The following is a 22,930-nucleotide window of genomic DNA, read 5'->3' on the forward strand; positions in this document are numbered from 1 at the left end:
CTCTCTCTTCCCCAGTCTCTCACTCTCTCCCTCCCCAGTCTCTCTCTCTCTCTCTCCCCAGTTTCTCTCTCTCTCCCCCAGTCTCTCTCCCTCTCTCTCCCCAGTCTCTCTCACTCTCCCCCAGTCTCTCTCACTCTCCCCCAGTCTCTCTCTCTCCCCCAGTCTCTCTCTCTCCCCCAGTTTCTCATTCTCTCTCCTCCCAGTCTCTCTCACTCTCCCCCAGTCTCTCTCTCTCCCCAGTCCCTCTCACTCTCCCCCAATCTCTCTCTCTCTCCCCCCAGTCTCTCTCTCTCCTCCAGTCTCTCTCTCTCTCACCCAGTCTCTCTCTCTCCCCCCAGTCTCTCTCTCTCTCCTCCAGTCTCTCTCACTCTCCCCAGTCTCTCTCTCTCCCCCAGTCCCTCTCACTCTCCCCCAGTCTCTTTCTCTCTCCCCAGTCTCTCTCTCTCCCCCCCAGTCTCTCATTCTCTCTCTTCCCAGTCTCTCTCACTCTCCCCCAGTCTCTCTCTCTCCCCCAGTCTCTCTCTCTCTCTCCCCAGTTTCTCTCTCTCTCCCCAGTCCCTCTCACTCTCCCCCAGTCTCTTTCTCTCTCCCCAGTCTCTCTCTCTCCCCCCCAGTCTCTCATTCTCTCTCTTCCCAGTCTCTCTCACTCTCCCCCAGTCTCTCTCTCTCCCCCAGTCTCTCTCTCTCTTCCCAGTTTCTCTCTCTCTCCCCAGTCTCTCTCTCTCCCCAGTCTCTCTCTCTCTCTCTCCCCATTCCCTCTCACTCTCCCCCAGTCTCTCTCTCCCCCAGTCTCTCTCTCTCCCCCAGTCTCTCACTCTCCAGAGTCTCTCTCTCTCCCCAATCTCTCTCTCTCTCTCCGACACTCCCTCTCTCTCCCCCTGTCTCTCTCTCTCCCCCAATCTCTTTCTCCCCCAGTCTCCCACTCTCTCTCTCTCCCAGTTTCTCTCTCCCTCCCTCCCCAGTCTCTCTCTCTCTCTCTCCCCTCCCCCAGTCTCTCTCTCTCCTGTAGTCTCGTTCTCTCTCTCTCCCCAGTTTCTCCCTCCCTCCCTCCCCAGTCTCTCTCTCTCTCTCTCCCCCCTCCCCCAGTCTCTCTCTCTACCCCGCTCTCTCTCTCCCAGTTTCTCTCTCTCCCCCAGTCCCTCTCTCTCCCCAGTCTCTCTCACTCTCCCCCATACTCTCTCTCCCCCCTCTCACTCTCTCCCCCAGTCTCTCTCTCTCTCTCTACCCCGCTCTCTCTCCCCCAGTCCCTCTCTCTCCCCAGTCTCTCTCACTCTCCCCCATACTCTCTCTCACTCTCCCCCAGTCTCTCTCTCTCCCCCAGTCTATCTCACTCTCCCCCAGTCTCTCTCTCACTCTCCCCCAGTCTCTCTCTCACCCAGTCTCTCAATCTCTCTCTCTCTCTCCCCCCCAATCTCTCTCTCTCACTCTCTCCCCCCAATCTCTCTCTCTCACTCTCTCCCCCACTCTCTCTCCCTCTCACTCTCTCCTCCACTCTCTCTCTCTCACCCAGTCTCTTTCTCTCTCCCCCGGTCTCTCTCTCTCCTGTCTGTTTCTCCCCCAGTCTCCGACTCTCTCTCCCCCCAGTCTCTCTCTCTCCCCCAGTCTCTCTCTCTCTCTCCATATCTCTCCCCCCCCAGTCTCTCTCTCTCTCACCCCCTCTCTCTCTCTCTCCCAGTCTCTCTCTCTCTCCCTCCGTCTCTCTCTCACCCCCAGTCCCTCTCTCTCCCCAGTCTCTCTCACTCTCCCCCAGTCTCTTTCTCCCCCAGTCTTCCACTCTCTCTCTCTCCCGTAGTCTCGCTCTCTCGCTCTCCCAGTTTCTCTCTCCCTCCCTCCCCAGTCTCTCTCTCTCTCTCTCCTACACAGTATAAATGCACACGAGGCTCATGCTTGAGAGATCAGTCTGTGACCTGTCCTTTATTCCTCAGCACTCAAGTGATGAAGGTGGGTGGAGCTTCCCCTTTTATACCTGAAGGTCCAGGTTAGGAGTGTCTCCCACCTAGTGGTCAATGTTCTCACGATGTACAACTTAGGTCAGTTTATACATGGGTTACAATGCTGGTTGAATACATGACATCAGCTCCCCCCCCGCTAAAGTCTTATTGGGATCACAGGTTGAGTCTCTCTGGTGGTTTACGCTCCCTTGTAGAGCGCCTGAGTTGGGGCTCCGGTTGTTGGGCGCTGGCCTGAGTGTCTGCTGTTTGTGGTGCCTCAGGCCTATCCAGACTGCCCACAGTGACTGGGCTCTCCTCCCTTTGGTTCCTGTGTTCGGTCACCTGTGGTGGAGTGAACTCTATATCGTGTTCTTCCTCTGCTTCTTCTATGGGGTTGCTGAACCTCCTTTTTGTTTGATCCACATGTTTGCGGCAGATTTGTCCATTGGTAAGTTCAACTACCAGAATCCTATTTCCCTCTTTGGCAACCACAGTGCCTGCGAGCCATTTGGGCCCTGCAGCGTAGTTGAGGACAAAATCAGGATCATTTACATCAATACATCGCGCCCTCGTATTCCTGTCATGGTAGTGATATTGTGGCTGGCGCCTGCTCTCGACAATTTCTTTCATGGTGGGTTGTATAAGGGATAATCGGGTTTTGAGCGTCCTTTTCATTAGTAGCTCTGCGGGTGGAACCCCTGTGAGCGAGTGTGGTCGGGATCTATAGGCCAACAGGAGGCGTGATAAGCGTGTTTGTAGGGAACCCCCTTGGAATCTGAGCATCCCCTGTTTGATTATCTGCACTGCTCGTTCTGCCTGGCCGTTTGAGACCGGCTTGAACGGTGCCGTTCTGACATGGTTAATTCCATTGCCTGCCATGAAGTCCTGGAATTCAGTGCTTGTGAAGCACGGGCCATTGTCGCTGACCAAGATGTCCGGTAGACCGTGGGCGGCGAACATTGCCTGTAGACTTTCTACCGTGGCAGAGGATGTGCTTGAATTTAAAATGTCACACTCGATCCATTTGGAGTAGGCGTCTACTCCAACCAAAAACATTTTCCCCATGAAAGGACCTGCGTAGTCCACATGGATGAGTGACCAAGGCTTGGTGGGCCATGGCCAGGGGCTAAGGGTGGCTGCCCTGGGCGCATGGCCCAGCTGGGCACACGTGTTGCACCTGTGAACACAAAGTTCCAGATCTGCGTCTATCCCTGGCCACCAAACGTGTGACCTGGCAATTGCCTTCATCGTGACAATGCCCGGGTGCCCATTCTCTGGAGTTCTCTGATGAACACCTCTCTGCCCATCTGGGGCATGACTACGTGGTTTCCCCACAGTAGGCAACCGGCCTGAATCGAGAGTTCATCCTTGCGCCTGTGAAACGGTTTAAATTTCTCAGGGCATGCCCCGTACGTGGCTGCCCAGTCCCCATTCAGGACACATTTCTTGACTAGAGACAATAGCGGGTCTCTATTTGTCCAGACTTTAATCTGACGGGCTGACATGGGTGAGCCTTCGCTTCCGAAAGCTTCAACAGCTATGACCATCTCAGCAGCATGCTCGGTAGCCCCCTCAGTGGTGGCTAGTGGGAGCCTGCTGAGTGCATCGGCACAGTTTTCGGTGCCCGGTCTGTGCCGAATTGTGTAGTCATAGGCAGCTAACGTGAGTGCCCACCTCTGTATGCGGGCCGATGCGTTTGCATTTATGGCCTTGTTGTCGGCCAAAAGGGATGTTAGGGGGATGTGATCTGTCTCCAGCTCAAATTCCCTGCCAAACAGGTACTGGTGCATTTTCTTTACCGCATATACACATGCGAGCACCTCCTTTTCTACCATCCCGTAGCCCCTTTCTGCCTGGGACAGACTCCTGGAGGCATAAGCTAGCGGCTGTAACCGACCCTTGGCAGTGACATGCTGCAACACACACCCGACACCATAGACGACGCATCGCACGTTAACACAAGTTTCTTACATGGGTCATATAGCGTTAACAGAGTGTTGGAACATAACAAATTGCGTGCTCTATTAAAAGCCCTTTCCTGGCTGACCCCCAGACCCATTCGTGACCTTTGCATAGGAGCACGTGTAGCGGCTCTAGCAGCGTGCTCAATTTGGGAAGAAAGTTACCAAAATAGTTCAGGAGCCCCAGGAACGAACGCAGCTCCGTCGTGTTACGGGGTCTGGGTGCTCTCTGGATCGCTTCCGTCTTGGACGCAGTAGGGCTGATCCCGTCTGCTGTTACCCTCATCCCCAGGAATTCTACCTCTGGAGCTAGGAAGACGCACTTCGCCTTTTTCAGTCGCAGCCCTACCCGGTCCAGTCTGCGTAGCACCTCCTCCAGGTTGTGGAGGTGTTCTTCAGTATCGTAACCCGTGATGAGGATGTCGTCCTGAAAAACCACCGTCCCTGGAATCGACTTGAGGAGGCTTTCCATATTTCGCTGAAAGATCGCGGCGGCTGAGCGAATCCCGAATGGACATCTGTTGTACTCAAACAACCCCTTGTGTGTCGTGATGGTGGTCAGCTTCTTCGACTCACTCGCCAGCTCCTGGGTCATGTAAGCTGAGGTCAGGTCCAATTTTGAAAAAAGTTTGCCACCGGATAGTGTCGTAAAGAGGTCCTCCGCTCTCGGTAGCGGGTACTGGTTTTGGAGTGACACCCGATTGATGGTGGCCTTGTAATCGCCACATATCCTGACCGACCCATCCGCCTTGAGCACCGGCACAATCGGGCTCACCCAGTCACTGAATTCGACTGGCGAGATGATGCCTTCCCTCAACAGGCAGTCCAATTCGCCTTCTATCTTTTCCCGCATCACGTACGGCACCGCTCTGGCCTTGTGGTGTACTGGCCTGGCGTCCGGGTTTGTGAATCACTACCTTGGCCCCCATGAAAGTGCCAATGCCGGGTTGAAATAATGAGTCAAATTGTCCAGGATCTGTGAGCATGATACTCGCTCCACAGAGAAAATTGCATTGACATCGCCCCATTTCCAGTTCATGACAGCAAGCCAACTCCTCCCCAGTAGTGCGGGACCGTCCCCTGGGACAATCCAGAGTGGCAACCTGTTCTCCGAATCTTTGTGGGTCACGACTACCGTGGCGCTGCCTAGCACCGGAATGATCTGCTTTGTGTAAGTCCGTAGCTGTGCGTCAACCGGCAATAATTTTGGCCTCCTGGCCTTGGATGCACACAACTTTTCGAACTGTTTGATACCCATCAGGGACTGGCTGGCCCCCGTGTCTAACTCCATTGATACTGGGATGCCATTGAGGAGCACTTTCATCATTATCGGTGGCGTCCTGGTGTATGAACTGTATACATGCTCCACATGAACTCGCTGAACTTCAGCTTCCAGCGATTTCCCCAGTGTTCATTTCTGCAATTTCTGCAGCTATTTTGCTCACCTCTGCAAACTCCGGCTGAATGTGTGCCTCCACGCCTCCAGCATGAGTTGCCAGTCGATCGTCCCTGACTGCTCCTGTGACTGTCCTTGAGTGCGCCATTAACAGGTGTTGATGGCCCCATTGTCCCTTGCAATGACGTGAATCGCCGTTCAGCTTGCCATTGTCTCTGTCGAACTCCCCCTCTGGGTTCGACTACATGTTGGGGCATGCCTGACTGCCCTTGTCTGCCTGGAGAACTGTGTGCTGCTTTAACAATGTTGAATCTCTGTCCCAACCATTCCTTAACACAGTACCTCTCGTCTGTTCTGCTAGTGGCCATGCTCGCGTGGTTTAAATCCCAGTTTCTTGTCGATATTGATACGTCCTTACTACACAGTATAAATGCACACGAGTCCCATGCTTGAGAGAAGGTTAGTCTGTGACCTGTCCTTTATTCCTTAGCACTCAAGTGATGAAGGTGGGTGGAGCTTCCCCTTTTATACCTGAAGGTCCAGGTTAGGAGTGTCTCTCACGGTGTACAACTTAGGTCAGTTTATACATGGGTTACAATGCTGGTTGAATACATGACACTCTCTCCCCTCTCTCTCTCTCTCTCTCCCCCAGTTTCTCCCTCCCTCCCTCCCCTATCTCTCTCTCTCTCGCTCTCTCTCTCTCTCTCTCTCTCCCCCAGTCTCTCTCTCTCTCTCTCTACCCCGCTCTCTCGCTCCCAGTTTCTCTCTCTCCCCCAGTCCCTCTCTCTCCCCCAGTCTCTCTCACTCTCCCCCATACTCTCTCTCACTCTCCCCAGTCTCTCTCTCTCCCCCAGTCTATCTCACTCTCCCCCAGTCTCTCTCTCTCGCCCAGTCTCTCACTCTCTCTCTCTCACTCTCTCCCCCCCAATCTCTCTCTCTCACTCTCTCCCCCACTCACTCTCCCTCACTCTCTCTCTCTCACCCAGTCTCTTTCTCTCTCCCCCGGTCTCTCTCTCTCCTGTCTCTTTCTCCCCCAGTCTCTGACTCTCTCTCTCTCCCAGTTTCTCTCTCTCCCCCAGTCTCTCTCTCTCCCCCCAGTCTCTCTCTCTTTCTCTCCCATAGTCTCTCTCCCCCCCCAGTCTCTCTCTCTCTTTCACCCCCTCTCTCTCCAAGTCTCTCTCTCCCCCAGTCTCTCTCTCACCCCCAGTCCCTCTCTCTCCCCAGTCTCTCTCACTCTCCCCCATTCTCTCACTCTCTCTCTCCCCCCAATCTCTCTCTCTCTCTCTCTCCCCCACACTCTCTCTCTCCCCCAGTCTGTCTCTCTCCCCCAGTCTCTCTCTCCCCCAGTCTCCCACTCTCTTTCTCTCCCATTTTCTATCTCTCTTCCCCAGTCTCTCTCTCTCTCTCCCCTAGTATCTCACTCTCTCCTTCCTCAGTCTCACTCTCTCCTTCCTCAGTCTCTCTCTCTCTCTCCCCCCCCTCTCTCTCTCCCAGTTTATGTCATGTATCTTACATTATTATATATAACTGTATCCAAACTTGCTATACATGACTGTAATAAGATATGACCTGTAACCACCAGCGTACCTTACCACCAGGGGTGCACTTGCAAGAGACAGGTATATAAGGACAGGTCTCAGGCAAGTGCAGCATTCCAGAGCTGTGAAATAAAGGTGCAGGTCCAGAGTGGCCTTGACTTTACTACATGCCTCGTGTGAGTCTATACTGAGGGGACAGGACTTTACAGTTTCTCTCTCCCCCAGTCTCTCTCTCTCCCCAGTCTCTCTCACTCTACCCCAGTCTTTCTCTCTCTCCCCCTTGTCTCTCTCACTCTCCCCCAGTCTCTCACTCTCCCCAGTCTCTCTCACTCCCTCCCAGTCTCTCATGCTCTCTCTCTCCCCCAGTTCCTCTCTCTCCCCATTCTCTCTCTCTCCCCCAATCTTTCTCTCTCTCTCCCCAGTCTCTCACTCTCCCCCAATCTTTCTCTCTCTCTCCCCAGTCTCTCTCTCTTCCCCAGTCCCTCTCTCTCCCCAGTCTCTCTCTCTCCCCCAATCTTTCTCTCTCTCTCCCCAGTCTCTCACTCTCCCCCAGTTTCTCTCACTCTCCCCTACTCTCTCACTCTCTCTCTCCTCCAGTCTCTCTCTCCCCCCCCAGTCTCTCTCTCTCTCTCCCCTGTCCCTCTCACTCTCCCCCCCAGTCTCTCTCACTCTCCTCCAGTCTCTCTCTCTCCTCCAGTCTCTCTCTCTCCACAAGTCTCGCTCTCTCCCCCAGTCTCTCTCTCTCCCCAGTCTCTCTCTCTCTCCCCCAGTCTCTGTCTCCCTCCCCCAGTCTCTCTCTCCCCCCCAGTCTCTCTCTCCCCCCCAGTCTCTCTCTTTCCTCCAGTCTCTCTCTTTCCCCCAGTTTCTCTCTCTCTCCCCCACTCTCTCTCTCCTCCAGTCTCTCTTTCGCCCCCACAGTCTCTTTCTCTCTCCCCCCTGTCCCTCTCTCTCTCCCCCCCCAGTCTCTCTCTCTCTCTCCCCCAGTCTCCCACTCTCTCTCCGCTCCAGTCTCTCTCCCACTCTCTCTCCGCTCCAGTCTCTCTCTCTCTCTCCCCCAGTCTCTCTCTCCCCCAGTCTCTCACTCTCTCTCTCTCCCCCACTCTCTCTCTCCCCCAGTCTCTCTCTCCTCCAGTCTCTCTTTCGCCCCCACAGTCTCTCTGTCTCTCTCCCCTGTCCCTCTCTCTCTCCCCCCAGTCTCTCTCCTTCTCCCCAGTCTCTCTCTCTCTACCCAGTCCAGTCTCTCTCTCTCCCCAGTCTCTCTCTCTCTCCCCCCCAGTCTCTCTCTCTCCCCCCTGGGAAGCGCCGTGGGGCGTTTTGCTGTGTTAAAGGCGCTGTATAAATGCAATTTCTTGTTGGTGTGATCGGGGTTCGCAACATGTCAGCTGGTCGGCATCTTGAGCCTGGGCCTATCTTGTTCAATACCATGGAAATGAGACAGGACCGGGCAGAATGCACGCAGCCACAGTCACGAGCCTTTCTCCAAGTGCCCGACAGATGGAAAGCACAAATCAAAGTGATTGTGCTGAGGTTCGGGAATGCCTTGGAAAGGGTGGGCAGTGTGGGCTGGTTACTGTGCAACGCCGCGCGGTGCACACTGTGAAGTGTGAGCTGCATTTTGTAAAGCTGAGCGATTTACAAGAACACGTGTTCCGATCTTGCACTGGTCCCCGAGTTTACGAGAAGCAGAGCGGTCCCACGAGCTGTGCCTCTGCCCAGAGAAATTCTCCCAACGCACCTGGGTAAACACGGGAGAAATGTCCCTCAGGTGGAAAAGGTAAGGGAACAACAGACAAAGAAACGCAGGCACGCACTCACATCAACTGAATCTGACTGTCCCAGCACTGACATTGTGTCGTTAATGTAGGAATGTAGGAATACAAGAGCAGGGAGGTTATGCTTGAACTGTATAAAACACTGGTTAGGCCGCAGCTGGAGTACTGCGTGCAGTTCTGGTCACCACATTACAGGAAAGATGTGATTGCACTGGAGAGGGTACAGAGGAGATTTACCAGGATGTTGCACTGGAGAGGGTACAGAGGAGATTTACCAGGATGTTGGACTAGAGAGGGTACAGAGGAGATTTACCAGGATGTTGCACTAGAGAGGGTACAAAGGAGATTTACCAGGATGTTGCACTGGAGAAGGTACAGAGGAGATTTACCAGGATGTTACACTGGAGAGGGTACAGAGGAGATTTACCAGGATGTTGCACTGGAGAGGGTACAGAGGAAATTTACCAGGATGTTGCACTAGGGAGGGTACAGAGGAGATTTACCAGGATGTTGCACTGGAGAGGGTACAGAGGAGATTTACCAGGATGTTGCACTGGAGAGGGTACAGAGGAGATTTACCAGGATGTTGCACTAGAGAGGGTACAGAGGAGATTTACCAGGATGTTGCACTAGAGAGGGTACAGAGGAGATTTACCAGGATGTTGCACTAGAGAGGGTACAGAGGAGATTTACCAGGATGTTGCACTAGAGAGGGTACAAAGGAGATTTACCAGGATGTTGCACTGGAGAAGGTACAGAGGAGATTTACCAGGATGTTGCACTGGAGAGGGTACAGAGGAGATTTACCAGGATGTTGCACTAGAGAGGGTACAAAGGAGATTTACCAGGATGTTGCACTGGAGAGGGTACAGAGGAGATTTACCAGGATGTTACACTGGAGAGGGTACAGAGGAGATTTACCAGGATGTTGCACTGGAGAGGGTACAGAGGAGATTTACCAGGATGTTGCACTAGGGAGGGTACAGAGGAGATTTACCAGGATGTTGCACTGGAGAGGGTACAGAGGAGATTTACCAGGATGTTGCACTGGAGAGGGTACAGAGGAGATTTACCAGGATGTTGCACTAGAGAGGGTACAGAGGAGATTTACCAGGATGTTGCACTAGAGAGGGTACAGAGGAGATTTACCAGGATGTTGTACTGGAGAGGGTACAGAGGAGATTTACCAGGATGTTGCACTGGAGAGGGTACAGAGGAGATTTACCAGGATGTTGCACTGGAGAGGGTACAGAGGAGATTTACCAGGATGTTGCCGGGACTGGAGAATTTTAGCGATGTGGAAAGATTGGATAGGCTGGGGTTGTTTTCTTTGGAACAGAGGAGGCTGAGGGGAGACCTGATTGTGGTGCCTGGATAGAGTGGATAGGACGGACCTGTTTCCCTCGGCAGAGGGGTCAACAACCAGGGGGCATGGATTGAAAGTAATTGGGGGAAGGTTTAGAGGGGATTTGAGGGGAAATGTCTTCACCCAGAGGGTGGTGGGGGTCGGGGGTGGAACTCACGGCCTGAAAGGGTGGTAGAGGCAGAAACCCTCACCGCATTTAAAAAGTACCTGGATGTGCACCTGAAGTGCCGTAACCTACAGGGCTACGGACCGAGAGCGGGAAAGTGGGATTAGGCTGGGTGGCTCTTTGTCGGCCGGCGCGGACACGATGGGCCGAATGGCCTCCGTCCATGCTGTAAATTTCTCTGGTTCTGTGATAATGTGTAATGGATTCCTTCCCCAGGTTGTTCGTTTGTCAAACTACAAAAATAACTTGCATTTATATCGTGCCTTTCACCACCTCTGGATGTTCCAAAGCGCTTTACAGCCCATGAAGTTCTTTTTTTGAAGTGTGGTCACTGTTGTAATGTCGGAAATTGCAGCAGCCAATTTGCGCGCAGCAGCAAATTCAGAAGAATGAGAGGTGATCTCATTGAAACACACAGAATTCTAACAGGACCTGACCGGGTCGATGCAGGGAGTGTGTTTCCCCCCGGGCTGGGGAGTCTAGAACCAGGGGTCACAGTCTCAGGATAAGGGGTCGGCCATTTAGGACTGAGATGAGGAGGAATTTCTTCACTCAGAGGGTGGTGAATCTTTGGGATTCTCTGCCCCAGAGAGCTGTGGAGGCTCAGTGGTTGAGTATATTCAAGGCTGAGATCGGTAGATTTTTTGATATTTAGGGAATCGAGGGATATGGGGATAGTGCAGGAAAGTGGAGTTGAGGTCGAAGATCAGCCATGATCTTATTGAATGGCGGAGCAGGCTTAATCAAAAGTCAAGACAGGAGTTGTCGATGACTTTCTTCTGATCGTATCATTTTCCATCCCACAAACAAATCGGTCAGGCAATGCTCGGTCCTGGAAGTTTACGAAATGACAGTGAATAGATAGCTTTGTTAATGTTACCATGTACTCACTGATACTTTCATTGGTTAGCTGATCTCGTATTCCGAACCGATAACTTTCAGCAATTTCCAGGGGCTCATGTATCACGTAGTGGGGAGGAGAGACCAATTGCTTTTGCTTCATGCACTCTCAGTGCCAGTGAGAGTAATTATGCGCAAATTGAAAGGGAAGCTTTGGCATTAATTTTTGGGGTCAAGAAGTTTCACAAATACTTGCATGGTCGTAAGTTTACCATTGTTATGGACCATAAGCCCCTGACAGCAATCCTCCATCCAAAGTCCCCAGTTCCAACATTAGCTGCAACCCGAATGCAGAGATGGGCTTTGATTTTGTCAGCATTTACATATGATATTGAATACAGACGATCAGCTGATCACAGTAATGCTGATGCTATGTCTAGATTGCCTTCCCCATCACAAGTTACATCCGATAGTGAAGACATGTTCTATTTTTCATACATTGATGAACTGCCAGTCACAGCTGAAGAGATTAATAGAGCAACCAAATGTGACCCAGTGATGTCAAAGGTGTATGAGTGTATTGCAAATGGATGGCCAAACCAGGTAACAGACAAAGATACACATCCATTCTTCACTCGTAGGAATAAATTATCAGTCGATAAAGATTGTATCATGTGGGGTGCAAGAGTGGTTATACCAAATAAATTCAGGTCCAAATTAGGAATTGTGTGCTCTGATTCAGGACCATCTCAAACCTAAAGAAGGCATCATTATCTCGAGATATCGCTTTTACAAGCATGTTTGTTCTGAGGGCCAGGACTTGGCGGAATTTGTTGTCGACCTGAGACGTCTCGCTGGGCCGTGTAAGTTTGGAACCGCGTTGGAAGACATGGTGGGCGACGTCTTTGTAATCGGCATAAACCACGAGGTGATCCTGCGGAAGCTGCTGGCTGCGGAGACGCTGGATCTGAGCAGGGCCATCACGATCGCCCAGGCTTGCCTGACCACGGTCGATAGTACAAAGCAGATATCCTCGCAGAGTCGGAACTCCACGGCAAGTACTGTGCACCAGATTGTGTCTTCGGTTGGCAGAGCTGCACCTGGCAGGGCCTACCCGACTGTGTTTGTGAAACCTGTAGCTGCTCGAAGTCTGCCATTGGGCACAAATCCGATTTCACCCTGTCAGCGTTGTGGGGGCAATCATCGGCCTCATCAGTGCCGTTTCAGGCAGTATATTTGTCGAGGCTGTGCGTAAATGGGGCACCTTCAGCGGATGTGTCCGCAGCTGAGCAAGCGTGCTGCGACACACCACGTGGATAATGATGACCGATCCGGAGCGGATCCGGCAATACAACCCGGGATACCCGAGGAGGAAGTGTATAGTGTACATTCGCTCCTGACAAAGAGCCAACCAATAATGATTGAAGTAAAATTGAACGGCGTGCCGGTATCTATGGAATTAGACACGGGTGCAAGTCAGTCAATTATGAGCCAGAGGACTTTCGAAAAGCTGTGGGACACCAAGGCCGTGAAACCCAAGCTGAGTCCAGCAAATGCAAAATTGCGTACCTACACCAAAGAGCTGATACCAGTGATTGGCAGTGCAGCAGTTAAGGTGTCGTACGATGGGGCGGTTCATGATCTATCGTTGTGGATTGTTCCAGGCAATGGTCCAACGCTGTTCGGCAGGAGTTGGCTCGAAAAAATAAAGTGGAACTGGAACGATATTAAAACTTTGTCATCGGTGGATGACACTGCTCAAGTGCAGAGCAAATTTCCCTCTGTGTTTGAACCGGTCATCGGCAACTTCACGGGAGCCAAGGTGCAGATCCGGGCGGTCCCGTACATGATGAGGGAGAAGGTTGAAATCGAACTGGACAGACTCGAATGTGAAGAGGTCATTTCACCGGTCGAATCTAACGAATGGGCTAGTCCCATTGTTCCTGTGCTGAAGAGTGATGGCACTGTCAGGATTTGTGGAGACTACGAGGTTACGATCAACCGAGTTTCGAAACAGGACCGTTACCAAAGGCTGATGACCTGTTTGCAACGTTAGCCGGGGGAAAGTCGTTCACCAAATTGGATCTGACGTTGGCCTATATGACACAGGAGCTTGTCAAACCATCGAAGAAACTTACGTGTATCAATACGCATAAAGGGCTGTTCATTTACAACAGGTGTCCTTTCGGAATTCGCTCGGCTGCAGCCATATTTCAGAGAAACATGGAGAGTCGACTGAAGTCCGTCCCTGGAACCGTGGTGTTCCAAGACAACATTCTGGTCACAGGTCGTGACACTGCCGAACACCTGCACAACCTGAAAGAGGTTCTACGTCGTCTGGACAAAGTGGGATTCAGGCTGAAACGTTCAAAGTGCGTCTTTATGGCACTGAAGGTCGAATTCCTGGGAAGGAAGATTGCTGCAGACAGCATCAGGCCTACGGACTTGAAAACAGGGGCCATCAAAAATGCACCCAGACCCCAGAATGTTAATTCCTTGGTCTTCTCAACTACCGGTAATTTCTTACCTAAATTGAGCACATTATTAGAGCCACTGCACTTGCTGCTCAGAAAAGGCGACAACTGGGTCTGGGGTGTATCTCAAGACAGGGCCTTCGAGAAGGCTGGAAATCTGCTTTGTTCCAACAAATTGCTGGTACATTATGACCCGTGCAAGCGTTTAGTATTGGCCTGTGATGCTTCATCACATGGGATTGGTTGCATGCTCCAACAATCCAATGAGTCGGGCAAACTACAATCCATTGCGTACATGTTGAGAAGCATGTCTAAAGCGAAAAGAGCCTATGGCATGATAGAGAAAGAAGCTTTAGCCTGTGTATATGGGGTTAAAAAGATGCACCAGTTTCGAGCTTGAAACCGATCACAAGTTGCTCATATCTTTGTTTTCAGAACATAGAGGTATCAATACCAACGCATCGTCCCGCATCCAGAGGTGGGCGCTGACATTATCTGCCTATGATTATGTCATTCGCCATAGACCTGGCACCGAGAATTGTGCCGATGCATTGAGCCGTTTACCGTTGCCCACGCCAGAGGTGGAAATGCCACAGCCCGCAGACCTACTGTTGGTCATGGATGCCTTTGAGAGTGAAGGGTCGCCTGTCACTGCTCAACAAGTTAGGACCTGGACCAGCCAGGATCCGATCTTATCGGTTGCAAAACGTTGTGTCCTTAGTGGTGATTGGCCAGCCATTCCCAGGGAAGTGTGTGATGAGACCAAACCTTACAACCATCGCAAAGACAAACTATCCATTCAATCTGATTGGTTGCTATGGGAGAGGCAGGGAGAGATTTGTACGGGATTTACCCATCCCGGTATTGTGACGACGAAGGCCATAGCCAGGTCTCACGTTTGGTGGTCTGGCATTGACTCTGATTTGGAGTCATGTGTGCATCAGTGCAACACTTGCATGCAGTTAAGCAATGCACCAGTGGAATCTCCGCTAAGTCTGTGGTCGTGGCCATCCAAACCGTGGCCGAGGATCCACATCGACTATGCGGGTCCTTTCCTGGGCAAAATGTTTTTGGTGGTGGTGGATGCGTATTCCAAATGGATAGAATGTGTAATCATGTCATCCAGCACATCCACAGCCACCATTGAGAGCCTTCGTGCCATGTTCACCACTCATGGTCTGCCCGACATCGTTGTGAGCGACAACGGATTGTGCTTCACAAATTTGGAGTTTCAAGAGTTTATAAGACTCAGTGGTATCAAGCACGTAAGGTCAGCACCATTCAAACCCGCGTTCAATGGTCAAGCGGAGCGTGCCGTCCAAATCATCAAGCAGAGCCTGAAATGTGTAACTCACGGTTCTTCGCAGACTCGCTTGTCACGCATATTGCTTAGTTACAGGACGAGACCCCACATGCTTACCGGGGTCCACCCTGCTGAACTGTTGATGAAGAGAGGTGTCAAGACCAGGCTCTCGCTTGGCCACCCTGATCTTAATGATCACGTCGTAATCAGACGTCAACATCAGCAGTGGTATCATGATCGCACTGCCGTGTCACGCGACATCTCTATTAATGATCCTGTGTGTGTGCTAAATTATGGTCAAGGCCCCAAGTGGGTCACTGGCACTGTTATGGCCAAGGAGGGTAACAGGGTGCTTATTGTCAGGCTCACTAATGGGCAAACATGCAGGAGGCACATTGATCAGACGAAATTGTGGCACACAGACAAACCAGAACAGCTTGAAGAAGACACCATCAATGGCCAACCGATTCATATTCAGCCATCAGAAGACCCTGCTGTTGTCAATGAATCTGGACCTTCAATCCCCGACATGGACACTGCCACTCCTATTAGATCAGCTACCCAGCCTCAAGTCATGAATGACTCGGAGAGCTCACCCAGATCTGGAAGTGATCTGAGACGATCAACTCAGGAGCGGAAAGCCCCGGACTGTCTCAATTTGTAAATAGGACTGATACCAAGATCTTGGGGGGGAATGATGTAAGGTATGTATGCCTGGGTATACCTGCCACCAGGGGGAGCGACTGTCGCAGACACAGACACACACGTGCAGCCCTTGTATATAAAGAAAGCCTCCATGTTTAATCCTGACTTTGAGAGCTAATAAAGTAGTCAGGTCGCACCTTATTGAGTTCACGGTACTAAGCCCATTGAGTTATTGCATACGCACACTCCCCCCCCCTCCCCCCTCCGCCCCCAGCTCCCACATCCCATGGGGGGGGGGGGGGGGGGGGGGGGGGGGACCCTCTCCCTCTCCCCATCCCCCTCTCCCTCTCCCCATCCCCCTCTCCCCCATCCCCCTCTCCCCCTCTCCCCATCCCACTCTCCCCATCCCTCTCTCTTTCCTCATCCCCCTCACCCCATCCTCCCCCACCTCCCCCTCTCCCCCCCTCTCCCCATCCCACTCTCCCCCATCCCCCTCTCCCCTCCTCTCCATCCCACTCCCCCCATACACTTCTCCCCATCCCCTCCCCCCATCTGGCCCTTGTGTGGGGGGGCGGGGGGGGGGGGGGGGGAGAACCCTCTAGATTAAATACTTTAGGATTGACACGAGGTCAGGCACAGGAAGGTGTGACTGCGAGTGAGGCAGGTACGGGGATCCAAGAGGTAGTATTGCAGGAGCCTCAGTCCCTGCACTTGTCCAATAGATTTGAGGTCCTTGCAACCCTTGAGGACAAGTGTGTAGACTGCGCAGTGGATGAGCAGACTGACAGAGGCACCGTGGTGCAGAAAGCCATTCAAGTAGAGGGAGAAAAGAAGCAGGTGGTTGTAGCAGGGGACAGTATAGTTCGGGGGATAGATCGGGTTCTCTGCAGCCGAGAGCGTGCGTCCTGAAGGCTGTGTTGTCTGCCCGGTGCCAGGGTAAAGGACATCTCCTCCGGGCTGGAGAGGAACTTGGAGTGGGAGGGGGAGGATCCAGTTGTCGTGGTACATGTCGGTACCAATGACATAGGTAGGACTAAGAAAGAGGTTCTGCTGAGAGAGTTTGAACAGCTAGGGACTAAATTGAAAAGCAGAACCCCAAAAGGTAATAATCTCTGCATTGTTACCTGAGCCACAAGCAAATTGGCATCGGGTCAATAGAATCAGGGAGATGAATGGGTGGCTCAGAGGTTGGCATGGGAGAAGTGGGTTTCGATTCATGGGCCACTGGTACCAATACTCGGGAAAGAGAGAGATGTTCCGTGGGGACGGACTACACCTGAACTATGCTGGGACCAGAGTTCGAGCGAACCGACTAACTCAGGAGGTAGACAGGGCTTTAAACTCAATAAATTGGGGGGAAGTATGGTCGCAGTAGAGAGCAATCTAGAATGCTAAAGAGAAAAGTAAAGGAAGCAATGCAGGAAAGTGATTGTGGTAAGGATAACCAGATTATGTCAGGAAGGGACAGAGCATACAAACAACAGAGTGCACTAACCAATAGGGTTCAGGTAAGAAAAAATAGCGATAAGACAAATAGGGCTATAGCACAAAATAATGTTAAGATGTCTAATAATGTTAAAAAGACAAATTTAAAAGCACTGTATCTGAATGCACGAAGCATCTGTAATAAGGTAGACGAATTAACAGCGCAAATAGATGTAAACGGATACGATATAGTTGCAATTACAGACACATGGTTGCAGGGTGACCAGGGTTGGGAACTGAATATCCAAGGATATTCGATCTTTAGGAAGGACAGACAAAAGGGAAGTGTGGTGTTGTTGGTAAAGGATAAAATCAGAGCAATAATGAGAAAGGATATTGGCTCAGAAAATCAAGATGTAGAATCAGCCTGGTGGAGCTAAGGAGCACCAAGGGGCAGAAAACATTGGTGGGAGTTGTCTATAGGCCTCCAAACAGTAGTGGTAGTGTAGGCGACGGCATCAAACAGGAAATTAGAAATGTATGTAGCAAGGGTACTACAGTAATCATAGGTGACTTTAATCTACAGATAAACTGGCCAAACCAAATTAGTAATAATACTGTGGCAGATGAATTCCTGGAGTGTGTACGCGATGGTTTTTTAGACCAGTATGTTGAGGAGCCTACTAGGGAACAGGCTATCCTAGATTGGGTATTGTGTAATGAGAAGGGGTTAATTAACAGTCTTGTTGTGCGGGGTCCATAACATGATTGAATTTCTTATTAAGATGGAAAGTGAAGTAGTCCAATCCGAAACTAGGGTCCTAAATTTAAACAAAGGAAACTACGAAGGTATGAGGAATGAATTGGCTATGATAGATTAGGAAGATTCATTAAAAGGCATGATGGTGGATAGGCAATGGCTAATATTTAAGGAACGAATGCATGAATTGCAACAGTTATACATTCGTTTCTGGATTAAAAACGCAAAAGGAATAGTGGCCAACCATGGCTAACAAAAGAAATTAAGGATAGTATTAGATCCAAAGAGGAATTATACAAAGTTGCCAGAAAAAGCAGCAAGCCTGAGGATTGGGAGCAGTTTAGAATCTAGCAAAAAAGGACCAAGAGATTAAGAGGGGAAATATAAAGTACGAGAGTAAACTTGCAAGGAACATAAAAACAGACTGCAAAAGTTTCTAAAAGTACGTTAAAAGAAAAAGATTAATGAAGACAAATGTCTTTACACACAGAAATGGGAGAATTTGTAATGGGGAACAAGGAAATGGCAGAACAATTAAATAAATACTTTGGTTCTGTCTTCACGGAAGAGGACACAAATAACGTCCCAGAAATGCGAGGGAACCAAGGGTCTAGTGAGCAAGAGGAATTAAAGGAAATGATAATTAGTAAGAAAATCGTGCTGGAGAAACTAATGGGACTGAAGGCAGATAAATCCCCAGAGCCTGATGATCTGCATCCCAGAGTACTAAAAGAGGTAGCCATGGAAACAGTGGATGCATTGGTTGTCATCTTCCAAAATTCTATAGATTATGGAACAGTTCCTGCAGATTGGAGGGGAGCAAATGTAACCCCACTATTTAAAAAAGGAGGGAGAGAAAATGGGGAACTACAGATCGGTTAGCCTGACATCAGTAGTAGGGAAAATGCTAGAGTCTATTATAAAGGATGTGATAACGCCACACTTAGATAATGGCCCTGAAATTCCGATGTCCCGGGTCTGTACGAAGTTTCTACGGACCCGAGAAGCTATCGGAAAAGCTGATTTTCGGCGTGCAATGCGCATGCGCTGAAAACCAGCTTTTCTGATTTGTCAAGTTTTTGGCTTGACAGATCCAACGCATATCGGGAGCGAGGACACTTGCAGGGCAAGATTTCCGATATTTACCCATATCTTGCCCAGCAAATGTCCTTTAAAATCTTGCGCCTGAAAAAGCAGGTGTATAGCCTACTTTTACAGGTGTATGTGTTTAAAAATACATAGAAACATTTAAAATGAAGTTATAAAAACACATTTTATTGTTCAAAAACCCTCCCCACTACGGTACATTTATTTTAAGGCTTAATTATAAAAACTTTTTAAAAAGTCAGGAAAGTGTATTTTTTTGTAACTTTAATTTAAATGAATGTTAAATATGTAGTTTATTTTCTATTTTTTATTGTGTTTTGGGTGTTTGTGGGGAGTTTCTCATTCATAGTGTTAGGAGTTCCGGACTTACAGAACTCTGATTACTATGAATGGGAATCTGTACTTCACCTGATTGGCTGCTGTCTCCAGCTCCCGGCCTGTGCACGTGCCCACATGCACGCGCTGCGACGCACAATCACCACAGGCCTCAGGCTCGGAAGTTCCAACGGGCACAGCAGCAACAGGTAAGTGCGCATCTTTTATCTCCTTTTCTGTCGTTTTCCCGCGGGAAGTGCTCGACTGGAATTTAAGGGCCATTATCAACGGGATTAAACAAAGTCAACATGGATTTATGAAAGGAAAATCATGTTTGACAAACCTACTGGAGTTTTTTGAGGATGTAACTGATAGAATAGATAAGGGAGAACCAGTGGATGTAGTATATTTGGATTTTCAGAAGGCCTTTGATAAAGTCCCACATAAGAGGTTAGTGTGCAAAATTAAAGCACATAGGATTGGAGGTAATGTATTGGTATGGATTGAAAATTGGTTAGCTGACTGGAAACAGAGTAGGAATAAACGGGTCTTTTTCGGGGTGGTGGGAAGTGACTAGTGGGGTACCACAGGGATCAGTGCTGGGGCCCCAGCTATTCACAATATATATATAAATGATTTGGATGAGGGAATCAAATGTAATATTTCCAAGTTTGCTGACGACACAAAACTCGGTGGGATTGTGAGTTGTGAGGAGGATGCAAAGGTGTTGCAAGGTGATTTAGATCGGTTGAGTGAGTGGGCAAACACATGGCAGATCCAGTATAACGTGGATAAATGTGAAGTTATCTACTTTGGTAGGAAAACATTAGGACAAAGTATTATTTAAATGGTGATGGCTTGGGAAGTGTCGATGTACAGAGGGACCTGGGTGTCCTTGTACACCAGACATTGAAAACAAACATGCAGGTGCAGCAAGCAGTTAGGAAGGCAATTGGTATGTTGGCCTTCATTGCAAGAGGGTATGAGTACAGGAGCAAGGATGCCTTACTCCAGTTATACAGGGCCCTGGTGAGACCGCACCTGGAGTATTGTGTGCAGTTTTGGTCTCCTTACCTAAGGAAGGATATACTTGCCATAGAGGGAGTGCAGCGAAGGTTCACCAGACTGATTCCTGGGATGGCAGGACTGTCGTATGAGGAGAGATTGGATCGACTCGGCCTGTATTCACTGGAGTTTAGAAGACTCTGGTAACAATACTGTGGAGGAGGATTTCCTGGAGTGCATAAGGGGTGGTTTTCTAGACCAAAATGTTGAGGAACCAACTCGAGGGCAGGCCATCCTAAACTGGGTCTTGTGTAACAAGAGAGTATTGATTAGCAATCTGGTCGTGCGAGGTCCCTTGGGAAAGAGTGACCATAATATGGTAGAATTCTTCATTAAGATGGAGAGTGATACAGTTAATTCGGAGACTAGGGTGGAGGAGGGGGCACTGTCCCGGGGGGGGGGAGGCACTGTCTCCGGGGGGGGGCACTGTCCCTGGGGGGGGGGAGGCACTGTCTCCGGGGGGAGGGGGGGCACTGTCCCGGGGGAGAGGCACTGTCTCCGGGGGGGTCCACTGTCCCTGGGGGGGGGAGGCACTGTCTCTGGGGGGGGGCACTGTCCCTGGGGGGGGGGGGGGCACTGTCTCCGGGGGGAGGGGGGGGCACTGTCCCGGGGGGAGGGGGGGGCACTGTCCCTGGGGGGGGGGCACTGTCCCTGGGGGGGGGGGACTCTCACTGGGGGGAGGGGGGGGCACTGTCCCTGGGGGGGAGGGGGGGGGGCACTGTCCCTGGGGGGAGGACTGTCCCGGGGTGAAGGGGGGGCACTGTCCCTGGGGGGGGGGGGACTCTCACTGGGGGGAGGGGAGGGCACTGTCCCTGGGGGGGAGGGGGAGGGGCACTGTCCCTGGGGGGAGGACTGTCCCGGGGTGAAGGGGGGGGCACTGTCCCGGTGGGGGCACTGTCCCTGGGGGGAGGGGGGGCACTGTCCCTGGGGGGGGGGGGACTCTCACTGGGGGGAGGGGAGGGCACTGTCCCTGGGGGGAGGACTGTCCCGGGGTGAAGGGGGGGCACTGTCCCGGTGGGGGCACTGTCCCTGGGGGGAGGGGGGGCACTGTCCCGGGGGGTCACTGTCCCTGGGGGGAGGGGGGGGCACTGTCCGGGGGGGCACTATCCCTGGGGGGGAGGGGGGCACTGTCCCGGGGGGGGGGGACACTCTCACTGGGGGGAGGGGGGGGGGCACTGTCCCTGGGGGGAGGGGGGGGCACTGTCCCGCGGGGAGGCACTGTCCCTGGGGGGAGGAGGGGGGGCACTGTCCGGGGGGGCACTATCCCTGGGGGGAGGGGGGGCACTGTCCCGGGGGGGGCACTCTCACTGGGGGGAGGGGGGGGCACTGTCCCTGGGGGGAGGGGGGGGCACTGTCCCGGGGGGGGAGGCACTGCCCCTGGGGGGAGGGGGGTGGCACTGTCCCTGGGGGGAGGGGGGTGGCACTGTCCCTGGGGGGAGGGGGGGCACTGTCCCTGGGGGGAGGGGGGCACTGTCCCGGGGGGGGCACTGTCCCTGGTTGGAGGGGGGGGCACTGTCCCTGGGGGGAGGGGGGTGGCACTGTCCCTGGGGGGAGGGGGGGCACTGTCCCTGGGGGGAGGGGGGTGGCACTGTCCCTGGGGGGAGGGGGGTGGCACTGTCCCTTGGGGGGGGGGCACTGTCCCTGGTTGGAGGGGGGGCACTGACCCTGGTTGGAGGGGGGGGCACTGTCCCTCTGGGGGGGGGGGGGGGGTGGGCGGCACTGTCCCTGGGGGGAGGGGGGGGCACTGTCCCTGGGGAGGGGGGGGTGGGCGGCACTGTCCCTGGGGGGAGGGGGGGCACTGTCCCTGGGGGGGGGGTGGGCGGCATTGTCCCTGGGGGGAGGGGAGGGCACTGTCCCTGGGGGGAGGGGGGGCACTGTCCCTGGGGGGAGGGGGGGGCACTGTCCCTCTGGGAGGGGGGTGGACGGCACTGTCCCTGGGGGGAGGGGGGGCACTGTCCCTAGGGAGTGGGGGGGGGCACTGTCCCTGGGGGGAGGGGGGGGCACTGTCCCTGGGAGGTGGGGGCACTGTCCCTGGGGGGAGGGGGGGCCACTGTCCCTGGGGGGAGGGGGGGGGTGGGCGGCACTGTCCCTGGGGGGAGGGGGGGGCACTGTCCCTGGGGGGGGTGGGGCACTGTCCCTGGGGGGGGGGGTGGGCGGCACTGTCCCTGAGGGGAGGGGGGGGCACTGTCACTGGGGGGGGGGTGGGGCACTGTCCCTGGGGGGGGGGGGGGTGGGCGGCACTGTCCCTGGGGGGAGGGGGGGGCACTATCCCTGGGGGGGGTGGGGCACTGTCCCTGGGGGGGGGGGGTGGGCGGCACTGTCCCTGGGGGGAGGGGGGTGGCACTGTCCCTGGGGGGAGGGGCGGGCACTGTCCCTGGGAGGGGGGGGGAGGCAATGTCCCTGGAGGGAAGGGGGGCACTGTCCCTGGTTGGAGGGGGGGCACTGTCTCTGGGGGGGCGGCACTGTCCCTCTCGGGGGGGGGGGGTGGCACTGTCCCTGGGGGGAGGGGGGGCACTGTCCCTGGGGGGAGAGGGGGGGTGGGCGGCACTGTCCCTGGGGGGAGGGGGGGCACTGTCCCTGGGGGTGGGGGTGGGGGGCACTGTCCCTGGGGGGGGGGGGGGGGGGGTGGACGGCACTGTCCCTGGGAGGGGGGGGAAACCGGAACCTTCTCTGACTGGGTGGACTTCGAGATCGTTCGACGCTGATTGGCTCTCACTGGACCCGCCCACACGGCGATGATTGGCTCACAGGCCCGCACTCGCTGGACGGTGATTGGCTGATTCCGCCCGCCCGCACCGCGCTGATTGGGGGAGCCGTTGACTGCAGCTCACGGCTGGTTGTTGTTGCCGGGGCAACAGGAGGCGGC

The 22,930-nt window shown here is 53.1% G+C and overlaps 1 protein-coding gene across 1 annotated transcript in view; it reads left to right on the forward strand.

Annotated features, from left to right (window-relative positions):
- Nucleotides 1-22,930, forward strand: part of lrrc71 (leucine rich repeat containing 71) — a 138,345-nt gene that overhangs the window by 36,211 nt on the left and 79,204 nt on the right. Inside the window, exon 2 of the mRNA XM_070868495.1 lies at nt 19,114-19,208. Coding sequence (XP_070724596.1) covers nt 19,114-19,208 — 95 coding nt within the window. The remainder of the gene's footprint in view (nt 1-19,113; nt 19,209-22,930) is intronic.

Source organism: Pristiophorus japonicus, chromosome 30, assembly GCF_044704955.1.
Source record: "Pristiophorus japonicus isolate sPriJap1 chromosome 30, sPriJap1.hap1, whole genome shotgun sequence".
NCBI lineage: Eukaryota > Metazoa > Chordata > Chondrichthyes > Pristiophoridae > Pristiophorus > Pristiophorus japonicus.